At 46.6% G+C, this 16,570-nt stretch overlaps 1 protein-coding gene across 3 annotated transcripts in view; it reads left to right on the forward strand.

The window, feature by feature from the left end:
* Positions 1 to 16,570, forward strand: part of SLC37A1 (solute carrier family 37 member 1) — a 72,748-nt gene that overhangs the window by 39,693 nt on the left and 16,485 nt on the right. For all 3 annotated transcript variants that reach the window (XM_052637150.1, XM_052637168.1, XM_052637159.1), the window contains exons 10-12: positions 5,078 to 5,158; positions 11,098 to 11,229; positions 14,109 to 14,199. In XM_052637150.1, the coding sequence (XP_052493110.1) occupies positions 5,078 to 5,158; positions 11,098 to 11,229; positions 14,109 to 14,199 (304 nt within the window). The remainder of the gene's footprint in view (positions 1 to 5,077; positions 5,159 to 11,097; positions 11,230 to 14,108; positions 14,200 to 16,570) is intronic.

The raw sequence follows: 16,570 nt of genomic DNA on the forward strand, positions 1-16,570 counted from the left end.
TATGGCTAAGATCCTTTTTCATCTTCCTGAAACCCCTCAGGGCACACCTTAGAAGGGGGCTGTAGTGGCTGATGGCTTGGTGGCAGCAACATTCTTTGTTTACTGAAACTGGGAGGCAACATTTTGTGACCATAAGTCAAAAGTTGGTTCTTTGAAAAGATCTATAAAATGGAGATTCCTTTAGACTGATCAGGAAAAAGACAGAAGATTCACATCACCAAAATCTGGAATGAGAGAGGGGATGTTACTACCAACTTTATAGAAAGAAGCATAAAGGAATTCTATGGACAACTGTATACTAACAAGTTAGATAGCTTAGAATAAATGGGAAAATTCCTAGAAAAATATAAATTGCCAGAACTGACTCGAGAGAGAATCTGAATAGACATATAACAAGGAAAGAAACTGAATTATTAATGAAAAGTTTTAATGTTAATACAAAGAAAACCCCAGGACTAGAGGACTTCACTGGTGAATTCCGACAAACATTCAGAGAATTAATACCAGCTATTCACAAACTCTTCCAAAGAAATAAAAGAGAACACTCCCCGCTTATTCTATATTATCCTATAATATAAGAAAACAAGACATCACAAGAACAGAAAACTGCAGACCAAGTTCTCTCATGAGTGTAGATGCAAAACTTAACAGAATATTAATCCAGCAGCATATGAAAAGGTTTAAGCATCATGATTCAGTGGGATTTATTCCAGTATCAGTTCAGTTCAGTTCAGTCGCTCAGTCGTGTCCGACTCTTTGTGACCCCATGAATCGCAGCATGCCAGGCCTCCCTGTCCATCACCAACTCCCGGAGTTCACTCAGACACGTGTCCATCAAGTCAGTGATGCCATCCAGCTGTCTCATCCTCGGTCGTCCCCTTCTCCTCCTGCCCTCAATCCCTCCCAGCATCAGAGTCTTTTCCAATGAGTCAACTCTTCACATGAGGTGGCCAAAGTACTGGAGCTTCAGCTTTAGCATCATTCCTTCCAAAGAAATCCCAGGGTTGATCTCCTCACACCTGGTTTAACACCTGAACATCAATTAATGTAATACTTACCTCAATAGAATAAAGGACCAGAAACTCTGGGGTCATTTCAATAGAAGCAGAGAAAGCCTTCAACAAAATCCAGCATCCCTTAATGATGAAACACTCAGCAGACTAGACGTAGAAGAGACTTGCCTCAACCAGATGAAGGGCATCGATGAAAACCCGCAGCTAACATCGCACTTCATGATGAACGATGGGATGCTTTCCCTGTAACGTCAGGAACAGAACAAGGATGACTGCTCTCACCATTTCTAGTTAACATACAGAAGTTCTAGCCAGAGCATCTGAACAAGAAAATGAAATTCGAGGCCCGCAGATTGGACAAGAATAAGTCAAAAGTGCCTCTTTGTAGACGATGTGATCTTGTCTATAGGAAATCCCAAGGAATCCACCAAAAACCTATTCAAACTAATTAAAAAATTAGCAAGATTGCAAGATACAAAATCAGCATATAAAAGTCAGTTGTATTTCTATACAGTAGCAATGAACAATCCAAAAATGAAATTAAGAAGGCAATTTTATTGACAGCAACAGCAAAAGGAATGAAATACTCAGAAATAAATTTAACCAAGGAAGGACAAGACTGATATCCATTGAAAACTACAAAACATTGTTGAAAGAAGTTGAAGGCCTAAGAAATGAAAATACATCCTGTATTCACGGCCAGGAAGACTCAGTGAATATTGTCAAGATGGCAGTATTTCCCTAGATGGACCTACTGATTGTGTGTAATCTATATCAAAACCCCAGCTGGCTTCTTGGAAAAAAATGATAAATTTATCCTTGATTTCTTATGAAAATTCAAGGAATCTAGAATAGCCAAAAGAATCCTGAAAAAGAACGAAGCTGGACTCACACATCCCGATTTCAAAACTTACTACAAAGCTGCTCTAATTAAGGCTCTGTCTATGTTACTATTATAAGGTTAAACATATAGATCGATAGACGAGAACTGAGTCCAGAAACAAACCCTCATGTGTATGGTCAATTGTTTTTTGACAAAGGCGCCAAGACCATTCAATGGGAAAAAGATAGTCTTTTTAACACATGGTGCTGAGACAGCTGGATAGCCACATTCAAAGAAAGAATTTGGAACACTTCTTCATACCATACACAAAATTAAAATGGATTAAAGACCTAAAGTGAAAGTCACTCAGTCGTATCCAACTCTTTGGGAACCCATGGACTATCCAGTCCATGGAATTCTCCAGGCCAGAATACTGGAATGGGTAGCCTTTCCCGTCTCCAGGGGATCTTCCTAACCCAGGGATCGAACCCAGGCCTCCCACATTGCAGGCAGATTCTTTACCAGCTGAGCCACAAGGGAAATCCAGAAGTACTGGAGAGGGTAGCCTTTCCTTTCTCCAGGGGATCTTCCCGACCCAGGAATTGAACCAGGGTCTCCTGCCTTGCAGGCGGATTCTTTACCAACTGAGCTATCAGGGAAGCCCCAAAGACCTAAAGGTGAGAGTGAAAACTATAAAACTCTTAGAAGAAAATACAGGAGGAAATCTTCAAGATCTTGGATTAAGCCAGCCTCCTTGGATATGACACCAAAACCACAAAGCATGGAGGTAAAAACAGATAAACTGGACTTCACTGAATTTAAAACTTCTAGGTTTCAAGGGATACCATTAAGAAAGTGAAAATACAACCCAAAGAATGGTAGAAAACATGCACGAATCATGTATCTGATCATAGACTTGTATCTAGATTATGTAAAGAACTCTGCATTCAGAAGAGTGTATCGTTCTGTTTCTCCTTTGCCTTTAGCTCTTCTTTTCTCAGCTGTTTGTAAGGCCTCCTCAGACAACCATTTTGCGTTTTTGCATTTCCTTTTCTTTGGGATGGTCTTAATCACTGCCTCCTATACAATGTCACGAACCTCTGTCCATAGTTCTTCAGGAACCATCCTAAAGGAAATCAATCCAGAATGTTCATTGGAAGGACTGATGCTGAAACTCCAATACTTTGGCCACCTGATGGAAAGAACTGACTTGTTGGAAAAGACCCTGATGCTGGGAAAGATTGAAGGTGGAAGGAGAGGGGGACGACAGAGGATGAGATGGTTGGATGGTATCACTGACTCGATGGACATGAGTTTGAGCAAGCTCTGGTAGTTAGTGATGGACAGGGAAGCCTGGAATGCTACAGTCCATGGGGTCACAAAGAGTTGGACACGACTGAGTGACTGAACTGAACTGAACTGAACTGAAGTATATAAAGAACACTTAGAACTCAGTAATAGGAAAGACAACCTAGTTTAAAAGGGCTAAAAGAATCTGAAGAGGTGTTTCTCCAAAGAAGATAAATAAATGGCGAATAAACACATGAAAAGCTGTTTAATGTCGTGAGTCATCAAGGAAATGTAATCCAAACCATAATGAGATACCACTTCATACTCATTGCACTGGCTGAATCAAGAAGATAATAACAGATTGGAATACTCATACACTGCTGGTGAGGATATTAAAATGGTGCAACCACGTTGGAAAACAGTCTGGCAGTTCCTCAAAACGTTAAGCATAGAGTTACCAGATGACCCAGCAATTTCACTCCCGGGTGCAGCTAACAGAAATTAAGTGCGCTGTGGCACATGTGCCCCCAGTTGTGACTGACTCTTTGTGACCCCGTGAACTGTAGCCCACCAGGCTCCTCTGTCTGTGGAATTTTCCAGGCAAGAATACTGGAGTGGGTTGCCACGCTCTTCTCCAGAGGATCTTCCCAATCCAGGGACAGAACCCAGGTCTCCTGCATTGCAGGTGGATTCTTTACCACTGATGCCACCTGGGAACCAAGAGAAATTAAAACATATTTACTGTATACACACACACACACACACACACACACACACACTTACACACCATAACCCCAGTGGCTGAGCTGTATCTTGTCCAACAAGCCTATGTGGAGAGTGTTTTCTTCCTTCTGAATCTGCTGGTGTAAGAAGGTCTCTTTTTTTTTTTTCACTTGTTAGAGAAAAACATTGACCTATATTATTTCTGAAGGCCTTTCAGTCTTAAAAATGTCAAAGCCATTCATAAAAGTTAAGTTGCCTTAACCAGCATTTTTACGTTTTTTTATTCTTCGGTCTTATCACTTTGCCAACAAAGGTCCGAATAATCAAAGCTATGGTTTTTCCAGTAGTCGTGTATGGATGTGAGAACTGGACCATAAAGAAGGCTGAGAGCCAAAGAACTGTGGTTTTCAAATTATGATGCTTCAGAAGACTCTTGAGAGTCACTTGGACTGCGTGGAGATCAAGCCAGTCAATCCTAAAGGAAATCAACCCTGAATATTCATTGGAAAGACTGATGCTGAAGCTCGAATACTTTGGCCACCTGATGTGAAGAGCCAGCTCATTGGAAAAGATCGTAATGCTGGGAAAGATTGAGGACAGGAGGAGAAGGGGGCAGCAGAGAGTGAGATGGTTGGATGGCATCACCAACTCAATGGACATGAATTTGAACAGACTCTGGGAGATAGTGAAGGACAGAGGAGCCTGGCGTGCTGCAGTCTGTGAGGCTGCAAAGAGTCAGACAAAACTGAGTGACTGAACAGAAACAGTTGGAGTATAGCTGATTAGGGGCCTCCAAAGTGGTGCAGTGGTAAAGAATTGACCTGCCAGTGCAGGAAATGGGGATTCACTCCCTTGCCAGGAAGATCCCCTGGAGAAGGGAATGGCACCCCACTCCAGTATTCTTGCCTGGGAAATCCTACGGACAGAGGAGCCTGGCTGGCTGCAGTCCATGGGGTCGCAAAGGGTTGGACATGAGTTTGCAATTGAACAACAGCAATGTTCTTCAGTCTTGGATGATTCTTCAGGAAAGGATTTCACTTTTACCCTCTGTTTTTCTGAGGGTCTGGAGTCTTGAGAATAAACTGAGCAGCCTTTGTTTTGTTTTAAACATTTGCCTTATTTTCCCTGGGTAGCATTTTCATGAAGACAGTATGCTTGCGGCAGTGAGCATAGCTGTCATTTCTGGTCATTGATTCAGTAATTGCTCTAATTAACTTTATTCCCTCAGCATCTGAGAGGCTACGAGAATGGTGCACACAGGTTCTGGCCACATAAGCCGGTCCCAGCCGAGGAGAGGAGCAAGCCTCCGGTGAGTTCCGCAGGCAGGCAGTTGGGTCCTGCCTCAGTGACCCCTGTTGCTGACACCCAGGGTGTTGTGTTTCTTCAGTTCACATTTGTTCACTTTGTTTGGATGGTGAGCTGCGCTTCCTTTAAGTTTGTGACTCAGATTTGTGAGCGATTCACTCATTGGACAGCCATCTGCAGCATTTGGGGTTGCAGCCCCTCTCCAGGTGAGACTGTGCCAGGGCATCATCCCCTCACTCCTCACCCAACATCCGTCACCCCTGTGGACCTCACATCCTTGGGGGAAGAGGGCAGGTGTGGGATGCAGAGAGAAAACCAACCAGACAGAGCTGCCCAGGGAGGACTGAGCAGGCGCTAGTTCAGGCCTGGTCTTGGGAGCTTCCCTGAGCCAGTGGCCTTGGACAGAGTTGTCTAGGAGGGCTGAGTCTGCACATACTGACCCAAGGGGGTTTCATGTGGGGAGAGCATAAGGTGGGCTGGGAAAAAGAGGAGGATCCAGAAACAACATAGAAAGTCAGCTTCCAGCCCCTTCACTGCCTGTCCATTATACAGAAGAGGAAGTTGAGGCACAGATGGGCTGAGCTCCCTGCCAGGTTTGCCTCAGAAATGAAGAGGTTAGCAGTCCAGGGCTCTTCCCTGGCCTGGACCTCACCTGAACCTCTCCTCTTAGGATGCAGTCAGCCCTTTGTGTCCAGAGGGCTGTGAAACCTGCCCATATGGGGGCCGACTGTTCTTAGCCATCATATGCAAAGGATTCGAGTATCTGAGGATTTGAGTCTCTAAGGGGAATCCTGATACCAGTCCCCTACCGATCCCGGGTACCAAGGGAGGGCTGTGCTCCCAAGAAATGCCTTGCATCGCTTCTGTCTGGCTGACCACACCCAGCTGCAGGGCCACTTTATATTTGGTTATAATCCTGGAAAGTGTACGGTATTCTCAAGTCAGTTAGCTTAAAGGATAAGTGTTCTAAACAGACTTCCTACATTTTTTTTTTCTTTATTGCCCAAGGGAACTATTTCAGGTGGTTGAAATAATGGAAAAAGGAAAAATAGTATCTCATACAGTTTGGTTCTTGGATTTAGTGAAATTCAACTGAAATGTTTTCAAATCTCTACTCATTTCTGAGTTTCCATCAAAATCGGGTATCTCATATTGGGCTGATGGAACAAAAATATCATAGACTGGGTGGCTAAAACAATAAACATTTATTTCTCGCATTTTAAACATGTATTTTTGGAGGCTGGGAAGTCCCACATCAAGGCTCCAGCAGTTCCGACATCTGGAGGGAGCCTGCTTCCCGGCTGGTGGGCAGCTCCCTTCCCCAGGAACCCTCACTTGGTGGAGCAGGGAGAGAAGCCAGCTCTCTGCTGTCTCTTCCTATATGGGCACTAACCTCCTCACCCAGCTCCACCTTTGTGGCCTAATCACCTCTAGGAGGCCCCACCTCCTAATTCCATCATGTTAGAGACAGGAGTTCAACATATACATTTGGGGGGAACAGAAATACCGGTATAAAGCATTGGGTCTTAATCAATGTCCGTTGTGTCCGACTCTTTGCGACTCCATGGACTATAGCCTACCAGGTTCCTCTGTCCATGAGATTTTCCAGGCAAGGATACTGGAGTGGGTTGCCATTGCTTTCTCCAGGGGATCTTCCCAACTCAGGGATCGAACCCAGGTCTCCCGCATTGCAGACAGACGCTTTACCATCTGAGCTGCCAGGGAAGCCCTTAATCAGTGTCCAGATGGCTCTAATTCCTCTCCATTTGTTGCTGAAGACTTACCTTTTTCCAGAGGTGAGAGCCAGGCCCTGTATTCTAATGTAGTTGTGTGTGTGTGTGTGTGTGCTCAGTTGTGTCTGACTCTTTAGGACACCATGGACTATAGCCAAGCAAGACTGTCTGTCTCCAGGCAAGAGTACTGCAGTGGGTTGCTGCGCCCTCCTCCCGGGGATCTTCCCCGCCTAGGGATCAAACCTGCATCTTTTGCGTTGGCAGGCAGATTCTTTACCACTAGAGGCACCTGGGAAGGCTCTCTAATGTGGTTACTGGCCAGGAAAGCTAGCCCTGTCTTATAAATGTGACTTCCTCTTCCTTTTTCTTTTCTTCTACGAAAGTCTATTTATCAACATGTCACCAAAGAGACAGTGACATATTCCGAGGCCCCAGGAGGTCCTGTTTCAGGCTGACCTTGATGTGGATGTGACCAGGCAGGCGTCGGCCGGGGTGGAAGGGCGTTTCCTTTCAGCTAGCCCCGGCGCACTATTCAGGCTTGGTCCCCTCCCTTCTGTCATAGGAGGAGCTCATGTACCGGAGGTGGCCCCCGGGCCAGCAGGCAGGATGCGTCACCTGTTTGACAGCACACCCTGGTGTCCCCTTTCACAGAGTGACCAGCTCAGAGTTGAGCCTTACCCAGGCCCCTGACCACAGTGGCTTTTCAGCTGGGACTGCTTAATCTTTTTCTGCCCCAGGCATGGTTCCTAATGACTTCATGGAAAAAAAATCATAAAGAGGCGGGTAGGGCGAGGACAAGAACATGAACAGAGAAAGAGGCTCTGGGGTCACTTCCCATGTGGTGACCTGCGTCCAACCTTGCGGGTTTTCGTGATGTCATGTTGGGGATGGTTGACATTTGTCCTCCTTATAGCTATACGTCTTTTTTGTCATCTTTGGCTTCTCTAAGGGTCTTTTGTTTAATAATTCTTTCCACTTCTTGTTTTTTATCTTTTTAAATTTTGTTTTTATTGAAGTATAGTTGAATTTCAATGTTGCGTTAATTGCCTGCTGTACAGCAAAGTGACTCAGTTATACACACATATGTTAACACATTCTTTTTCATATTCTTTTCCATTATGGTTTATCACAGGATATTGGATATAATTCCCTGTGCTGTATAGTAGGACCTTGTTTATCCATTCTATGTATTCCAGTTTCTATGTGCTCATCCCAAACTCCCAGTCCTACTCTCTCCTACACCCCTGAGGGTCTTTCTGATGGGTGTGGCTCAGCAACCACTTAAAGGGTGCTGAGCGGATGTTTAGATGCTAAAGGTTAATGACCTAGATCTAAGGGATTGAGGGGTGGGGAGGGAAGGAGGTCCAAGTGGGAAGGGATGTATATACATAAACATACAATGGATTCACTTTGTTATACAGAAGAAACTAGCACAACATTGTAAAGCATTTATACTCCAATAAGAAATTCTTTAATAAAAAACAGAAATAAAGGTTACTCCATCTGACAGCTCCACGTGGTGTCAGCACAGGTTGAGGCTGGGCTGAGCCGTCTCTCATGCAAACTCCCGTGTGTGCTTGCTTTCATCACGCGGAGCCTTTTTGCTCTGTGAATGTGTAAACCTCAGAGTGCGGGCCCTAGGCTGAACGAGCTCTCAGCCCACTGAGGTCTCTCTGTCCCAGCAGATGCCCTGGGGGCTCTAGGCATACCGCTTCCCGTACCCAGTTCCCCCAGCGGGTCTCTGTTGGTTCCCAGAAGGAGGCAGCCTTGCTCTCCTGGTTCGCTTTGGAAACCAACCGCGGCCCCCCCGCCCCCACCCCGACCTCACAGATCCCTCCTCCAGATGCTGCAAAATACTGGCCTTAGGAGACTGGAACCACCCCCTCCTCACTCCCCCAGGTTGTGCACAGAGGATGAGCAGGTGTGGGCAGGAGGCCTGTCTGAAATGAAGACAGGGCTTCCCGACTGGCCTGAGGGGCTCCTCATGGCTTAGGGCAGAGGGGCTGGACTGAGGCTTTGAACCCAGTATACAGAATACTGTACCCAGTGTTCTGAACAAGGAAGGGTCAGTGCCAACCCTGGGCTGTGACCAGGTGGGTTTCTGTGCTGGACCTGTGATTACTACCCTCCTGGCTGAGCAGTCTTTTCTCTTCCTTTTTTTTCATTATCTGGCTGCATTTCATGGTTCACCTGTCAGAACATTTAGTGTTAAAAAAAAGTCTATCCTGCGGTTCTCAGCCTAATGACACAAACGACTTTCTGGAGGCCTGCTCCCAAGATTGCTATATTGGGTCCAGGGTACAGCCTGGGAGTCTCTCAGAGTGCCCAGGAGATGCCAGGGTTGAGAATAATTGATTTCATTTTCTACACAGGACAGCTGGTGCTAGTGGTAAAGAACCCACCTGCTAATGCAGGAGATGTAAGAAATGTGGGTTCAATCCCTGGGTTGGGAAGATCCCTGGAGGAGGGAATGGCAACCCACCCCAGCACTCTTGCCTGGAGAATCCCAAGGACAGAGGAGCCTGGTGGGTATGGTCCATAGGGTCTCAAAGAGTCAGACACGACTGAAGTGACTTACACACACAGGACAGCTGTGTAATTCTCCAGAGAGAAGTTTATCTCCAGACTCAAATAGAGGGTCTCTGTATTCACATACCTCTGTGGCATTGTCTTTAGGAGGATGCTCTGGTTCCAAGCGGGGGCTTGTCATCGGCATCCTGGAGCATCAGAGAACGTAGTTAACTGTGGCCATGCTCACCAGAGGCCAGCTCTCGATGTCTGAGCCATGCTGGGTGCTCAGTGCCCGAGGGGCTGCCCGTGCTGCAGCCTGCCACCCTGTTTTCCAAATTTCTGTTCTTCACCAGAAGAGAATTCTGATATCAAGAAACAGATGTGGCAATGCTTTGTCGTTTTCTTTTTTTTTTTCAATTTAACTGCATTTTGAATACCGCTTGCATAGTTTATATAGTGTGAGTGAGTGATAATCACTCAGTCATGTCTGACTCTTTCTGACCCAGTGGACTGTAGCCTGGCAGGCTCCTTTGTCCATGGAATTCTCCAGGCAGGAATATTGGAGTGGGTGAGAGAAATCAATAAAACCTGTTTGATTTTGTGGAAAGTCTGGAATACATAGAAACATCTCTTTTTAAATCTTCGACCTCCATAGTGCCTTTATGAGGACATTTTTAAATCATCATTTCTCTGACTTGATGTCCCACCCTGAGTTGGGGACCACTGTTCTTTGCTTTAATGATGATAAACTTTAGGGATGTCCAGAATCAAAATTTGTGAAATATTGGAATTAGTTTATGAAGTTTAAAATAATATTGTTTGTGATCATGTGTGTCCTTTGTGAACTGCTTAACTGACATTTCATACAAATTACACATAATTCTGGGGCTTCCATGATAGCTCAGTTGGTAAAGAATCCACCTGCAATGCAGGACACCCCAGTTTGATTCGTGGGCCAGGAAGATCCGCTGGACAAGGGATAGGTTACCCTCTCCAGTACTCTTGGGCTTCCCTTGTGGCTCAGTAAACAATCTACCTACAATGCAGGAGACCTGGGTTGGGAAGATCCCCTGGAGAAGGGAAAGGCTACCCACTCCAGTATTCCGGCCTGGAGAATTCCATGGACTGTAGAGTCCATGGCCTCGCAAAGAAGTTGGACATGACTGAGCAACTTTCACTTTCACACATAATTCTACCACTGAGTGATAACCATTGTCGGTTTAGAATTTAGCTTCTTTTTCCCTGTAAATAATCCAATAGTTAACCTACTTAAATAGGTTTATATTTAAACATTCAATGAGATCATAATGAAAATGCTTTTGAATGATGTTTTATTGCTTAATGTATCATAAGCACTTTCTCATTTCTTCAAATCTCACAACCTTTTTTTTTTTACAGCTGCAGGATATGTCGGTTATGTGGATGTACTTTAGCAATTTTTCTCAATAATGGCGTGACATTAATCTTATCATATAAGTATTTTTCCACATCGAAAAGTATTTTTCGCAAACAGAGTCCTAGAGTTGAGTCAAAAGATTCTGCATGTCTTTGATTAGTGTTTCCCAAAACCACGTGGATGCTGATGGCTGTAAAAGCAATGGCCATGTGAGGATGCTGTCCAGGGCATACCCACCTCCCAAGTCGACGGCCTGATAACACATTTTCTTCTCTTTCTCTTTTTCTGCGGGTTCGTCTCCAGGACCCAGAGATGCAGCGTCTACTGCTGTCAGATGGGAAACACTCTGGCCACCAGAACCACGTGGTCATCCTCCCGGCAGACGGCGGGGGCGGCATGGCAGCCATCAGCTTCACAGGGGCCCTGAAGATTCCCGTGAGTACACGACCCTCTCGAGAGGGGGCATTTGTGAACAGTGTCTGTTTACTGCAAATTACACATAATGCTGTGAATAGACACTGAGCTGTTGATAAGTTTAGAAAGAGAAATCCATGATCATATTATCTACACATTGGAAATCCAAGTGCTGTCCTTAGTGGCTCAGTTTCGTTCAACTCTTTGTGACCCCATGAAATGTAGCCCACTAGGCTCCTCTGTCCATGGGATTCTCCAGGCAAGCATACTGGAGCGGGTTGCTATTTCCTCCCCCAGGGGATCTTCCTGACTCAGGGATCGAAACTGTGCCTCCTGCATTGGTAGGCAGGTTCTATACCACTGAGCCACCTGGGAAGCTCGTAGAAATCCATAGCATGAACCAGAATTGCAAGCAGATCAGCTCAGGGCTGAATAAGGCTGCAGTGTTTTGTTCACCTGTTAATAGTTATAATATATATTATGTATGTATATTATGGATGTGAAATCCAAGAGCTCCCAGAGCAGAGCATGCTGGGAGCTGTGCAAAGGCCTGTGAGCAACTGTGTTCCTCTGACGTGGAGCTGTGGAGGGGGACAAAGGCAGGGAGCCAAGAGCAGAGATGGGAGGAGGGGGAGAGCACACTGGCCCCTGGGGGCCACACTCTAGAACACCTGGCTCCTGCCCTTGGGTGCCTGTTCAGGGGAACAGATGCAAGCAAGGGCGCTTCCCTCATGCTGGCCTCGGGGAGAATTGGAAGAGGGAACTCAGAGGCTCCACGGCAACTGTGCTGAGCTAGAAACCCAACAGTGCACGCAGACCCTCAGCATCACGGCACCCAATGAAGGAACTGAGAACTGCTGCTTTAAACAGAAAGTCCTGCCAGCTCCCAGATGAAACTGGGCTGCTGAGGACCCAGGAGCTGCTCTCCTGCCAGAAGAAACCACTGAAGGTCCGGCCTGGACTCTCCAGGGTCCCTAACAAAGATCTCTGGGGGTTTGGCCTGCAGGAGATGCTAGTTCCAAATAACAGTTATTTTTTAAATTTGTTAATAACAAGTAGTAACTTTTCTGTTGTTCCTTTATTGTGTAGCTGGGTCAAATACTGTTGCTAAAATTAAGGTGCCCACCATAAACAGAAGTTGGGTGGAAGCAAGAACAGGCTTCAGACCCCTGGCCTGGCCTGACCTGGCCCTGCCACAGGCGGGCTGGGTGTGCCCGGCACAGGTGGTAACCACTCTAGGCCTGTTTCCTCACTGTAGGGCAGCCTCGGTGGCTGTACAACTAGTTAGTGCTGTTCTCGGCATCAAATGAGATCATTAACTACACAACAGGCACAATGGCACGCACTTGGTAAGCATGAAGTACATTAAACACACCTCCCATACTGGGTGTGACTGTGAAAACGTTGTTTAATTTCCAGAGCATTGACATGAATTGCATATCGTGACCTCTGCTTGGATTTGAAGGGTGTTCATAGCTATGCACTGTGATAGCCTGGGAGAAGCAACCGAGGAGTTGGTTCCTTAGTGTTACCCGATTTCTCATGCTCATTTCCCAAGTGATACCTGGACTTACTATCTCACAAGGGCCACCTCTTTCTAAATGTAGACACAAAGTGGAACATATAAGCATTTCTCAATAGCCGCGAGACCCCTCACCTCAGTTTCCTTATCAGAATCTACATGTCTCTTCTGGGTATCACTGAACTCAGGTCCAGCTGCTCGCTGCTGGAATGCAACACTTGAGAAGCAAATGCTGATAGAAAGGAAAGTTGCTTTAACCAGAGTAGCCAGCAGTCAGGGAGGAGGACTTGTGTCCCCCAAAACCAACTCCGAAGAGGACACAAAAGTTTTTAAAAAGAAAAAGTAATCTCGGTTAATCACTGAGATGGAGGATCAGGGCCATCATCACCCCGCTGCCTGCAGGCTTGGCGACTCTTTGTGATCTTCCTCCAGATGCCGTGTTGTTCACACAGTTCGCTTGTGAGATTACTGAAGGGGAAGCCAAGGAGGAGATCTGGTCATCTGTTAATTATTTATTTTTCATTTTTACTTCTTTGATCTAGGGAAGAACTGACCAGTTAGGCAAAGTATTGTGTGAGCAACAGATTTGAGAGATGTGGCCCTGGCCAGGAATGAGTAGCGTATATGAGTGACTGGTTTAAGTTTAGTTAAAATGTAGTGGACAGTGACTGCAGCCGTGAAATTAAAAGATGCTTGCTCCTTGGAAGAAAAGCTATGGCAAACCTAGACAGCATATTAAAAAAGCTGATGCATTGCTTTGCTGACAAAGGTCCATATAGTCAAAGCTAAGGTTTTCCCGGTAGTCATGTGTGAATGTGAGAGTTGGACCATAAAGAAGTCTGCGCGCCAAAGAACTGATGCTTTTGAATTGTGGTGTTGGAGAAGACTCTTGAGAGTCCCTTGGACTGCAAGGACCAGTCTACCCTAAAGGAAATCAGTCCTAAATACTCATTGGAAGGACTGATGCTGAAGCTGAAGCTGAAGCTCCAATCCTTTGGCCGCCTGATGTGAAGAGCAGTCTCATTGGAAAGATTTTGATGCTGGGAAAGGCTGAGGGCAGGAGGAGGGGGCGGCAGAGGATGAGAGGGTTGGATGGCATCACCGACTCAGTGGACATGAGTTTGAGCAAACTCTGGGAGATAGTGAAGGACAGGGAAGCCTGGTAGTTTACCGTCCAAAGAGTTGGACATGACTTAGGACTGAACACCAGCAATAACAACATGTTATAGCTTTGCTAAAGAGACGAGACAAAAGGGGCCTCCTGCAGAGAGCTCCTCCCTGCCAAAAGCTGCTTACAAATCCTCACTCGTCAGAACATTGCTCCATTTCTACGGGATCATGGGCCAAGGTCTGTCTTCTGTCCTTCCCTCTCTTTCAGGGCGTGATAGAGTTCTCTCTGTGTCTGCTGTTTGCGAAACTGGTCAGCTACACATTCCTTTTCTGGCTTCCACTCTACATCACAAATGTAGGTGAGTACCTTTGCTAGCAGCACAGCTGGGGAGTTCTGTTCAAGGGCTGTGATCAGGACTCCCTTTTATCTGCTGGTGTCTCTAAACTTGGGAAGGAGAGAGATGCATGATGCTCTTGAATCACATAGCATGGTTAGTAGAAACGTGTAGACAAAGAGGTAGATGTGGAGACAATGAGATGGTTAGATGGCATCACCAACTCAGTGGACAAGAATCCGAGCAAACTGAGAGAAAGCAGAGGACAGAGGAGCCTGGCATGCTGCAGTCCACGGGGCCACGAAGAGTCAGACACAACTCAGCAACTGAACAACAACAGACAAAGAGAATCCAGATAGGAATGTTTTATTGCCATGATGAGAACCTAGATGGAGTTTAAAGGGCTGATCTGGTGTTCCCCAGCTGTGGCTACCGGTTCCCCAAGGGGCTTCCTATCTGGGGCAGCCTGCTTTTAAATTTAGGCTGCATCTGACTTGGTCACAGCAGCTGGTGAACAGGGAGAGAGGCCCTGGGGATCTCAGATAATACAGCCTTCATGACTGACCTGGAAATCGCTTCCTGGAGCTGAGCTCTAACTCCGGGGCAGCAGACAGCTTGTCCTGCATTTCAGAAGTCCAGCAGGGGCCAAAGCTGTATGTTACTACACAGCAGACCAGTTTGTAGTAACATATACCCCATGTCCTGGGCGTGACCACAGGGGAAGACGGGAAGGACCAGCAGTTCTCTGAGCAGAGGTTCCTGTGTAGGGGCTGCAGCCACAACTGAACAGGGACCCAGACAGTCAGCAGGGCCTCTGGGCCCCCGAGTTAGGGATTTCGAGGACAAAGCAAAGGAACCAGGGTCCCTGGGAGGTGCGTGCCCTAGTGAATGTGAAAAGAGGAGAAATGTGGGGCATGGGGGCTCCAGAGCACAGACCACGTGTCCCCAGTGTAACTGAAGGCAGGGTGGGGCTGCTCACTGCTCAAAAGCTAATAAAGAGGCAAGGTTGGTGGAAAGGAAAGTTTGTTCTATGTTGGATGCTGACAACAGGAGTGGGGGAGGGGTTGCATGTCCAAAGGCCAACTTCCCTTCACTGATGGCCAGCCAGTGGGCAAGAGCTTTTATACATGGAGGGAGGGGCTACATGCAGAAACAGCACAGTCAGCTCTGACAGTCATCTGGATACTGGTCACTGGTGGTCTGACCAGGGTCATCTTGTTTTCAGTGCAGTTAATCTTCAGTTAAAGGTCCGTCTAGTCAAGGCTATGGTTTTCCACTAGTCATGTGTGGATGTGAGAGTTGTATTATAAAGAAAGCTGAACACCGAAGAATTGATGCTTTTGAACTGTGGTGTTGGAGAAGACTCTTGAGAGTCCCTTGGACTGCAAGGAGATCCAACCAGTCCATCCTAAAGGAGATCAGTCCTGGGTGTTCATTGGAAGGACTGATGTTGAAGCTGAAACTCCAATACTTTGGCCACCTGATGCGAAGAGCTGACTCATTGGAAAAGACCCTGATGCTGGGAAAGATTGAGGGCAGGAGGAGAAGGGAATGACAGAGGATGAGATAGATGGCTGGATGGCATCACTGACTCAATGGACATGGGTTTGGGTGAACTCCGGAAGTTGGTGATGGACAGGAAAGCCTGGCGTGCCGTGGTTCATGGGGTCACAAAGAGTCGGACACGACTGAGCGACTGAACTGAACTGAACTGAATCTTCAGTTCCAGGATTGGTTTGTTTCCATTTCCTTGAGGCCAGTTCTTGGAACTGTGGCAGCTTATGTCACAACTACAATCTGGTCATCATTAACCTGCATTAACCATCATTTCACCCGGTAGGGGTTTTGGTGTCTGTAAGACAGCTCACAGGAGATGGCCCCAAATATTATCTATAGTCCTTGAGGAGGTCCTTGGCTTTGCTTAATAGCTACATTATTATTGTGTAGTCTCATTTGACTGTGTTCTTTTGTTTCTGCATTTTCTCACTGCTCTGATTAAACTCACTCTTTGGCTAAAGCTTTTCCACAGACAGAAGGCAGGTGGAGGACACGGGCTGGGGGAGGGACCATAAGGTCCTGCTCCGTTTCACTAGCAGTATTTTAAGGACCAGCAGAGAGGGGCGTGAGCCCGAGGCAGCATGGCAGAGTTTCTCGGGATGGGAGTCGGAGGCAGTGAGGGGACCATCCAGCGTCACCCGTCAGTCTAGGCGGGGGTTGGGAGACACAGAGTCCTGCGCTGAGCATCCTGAGACCTCAGCCTCCTTCTCTGGGGGAGGAGGTTTCACCCCCTCCCAGGTCTGAAAGTGGGGGGGTCATATGGTCTATGTTGAGGGGCTCCCACGGGCCAGCCCTTCCCCAGGACGTCACAGCTGCCCTGAGGGGACACAGAGCAAAG

Source organism: Budorcas taxicolor, chromosome 1 (assembly GCF_023091745.1).
Source record: "Budorcas taxicolor isolate Tak-1 chromosome 1, Takin1.1, whole genome shotgun sequence".
NCBI lineage: Eukaryota > Metazoa > Chordata > Mammalia > Artiodactyla > Bovidae > Budorcas > Budorcas taxicolor.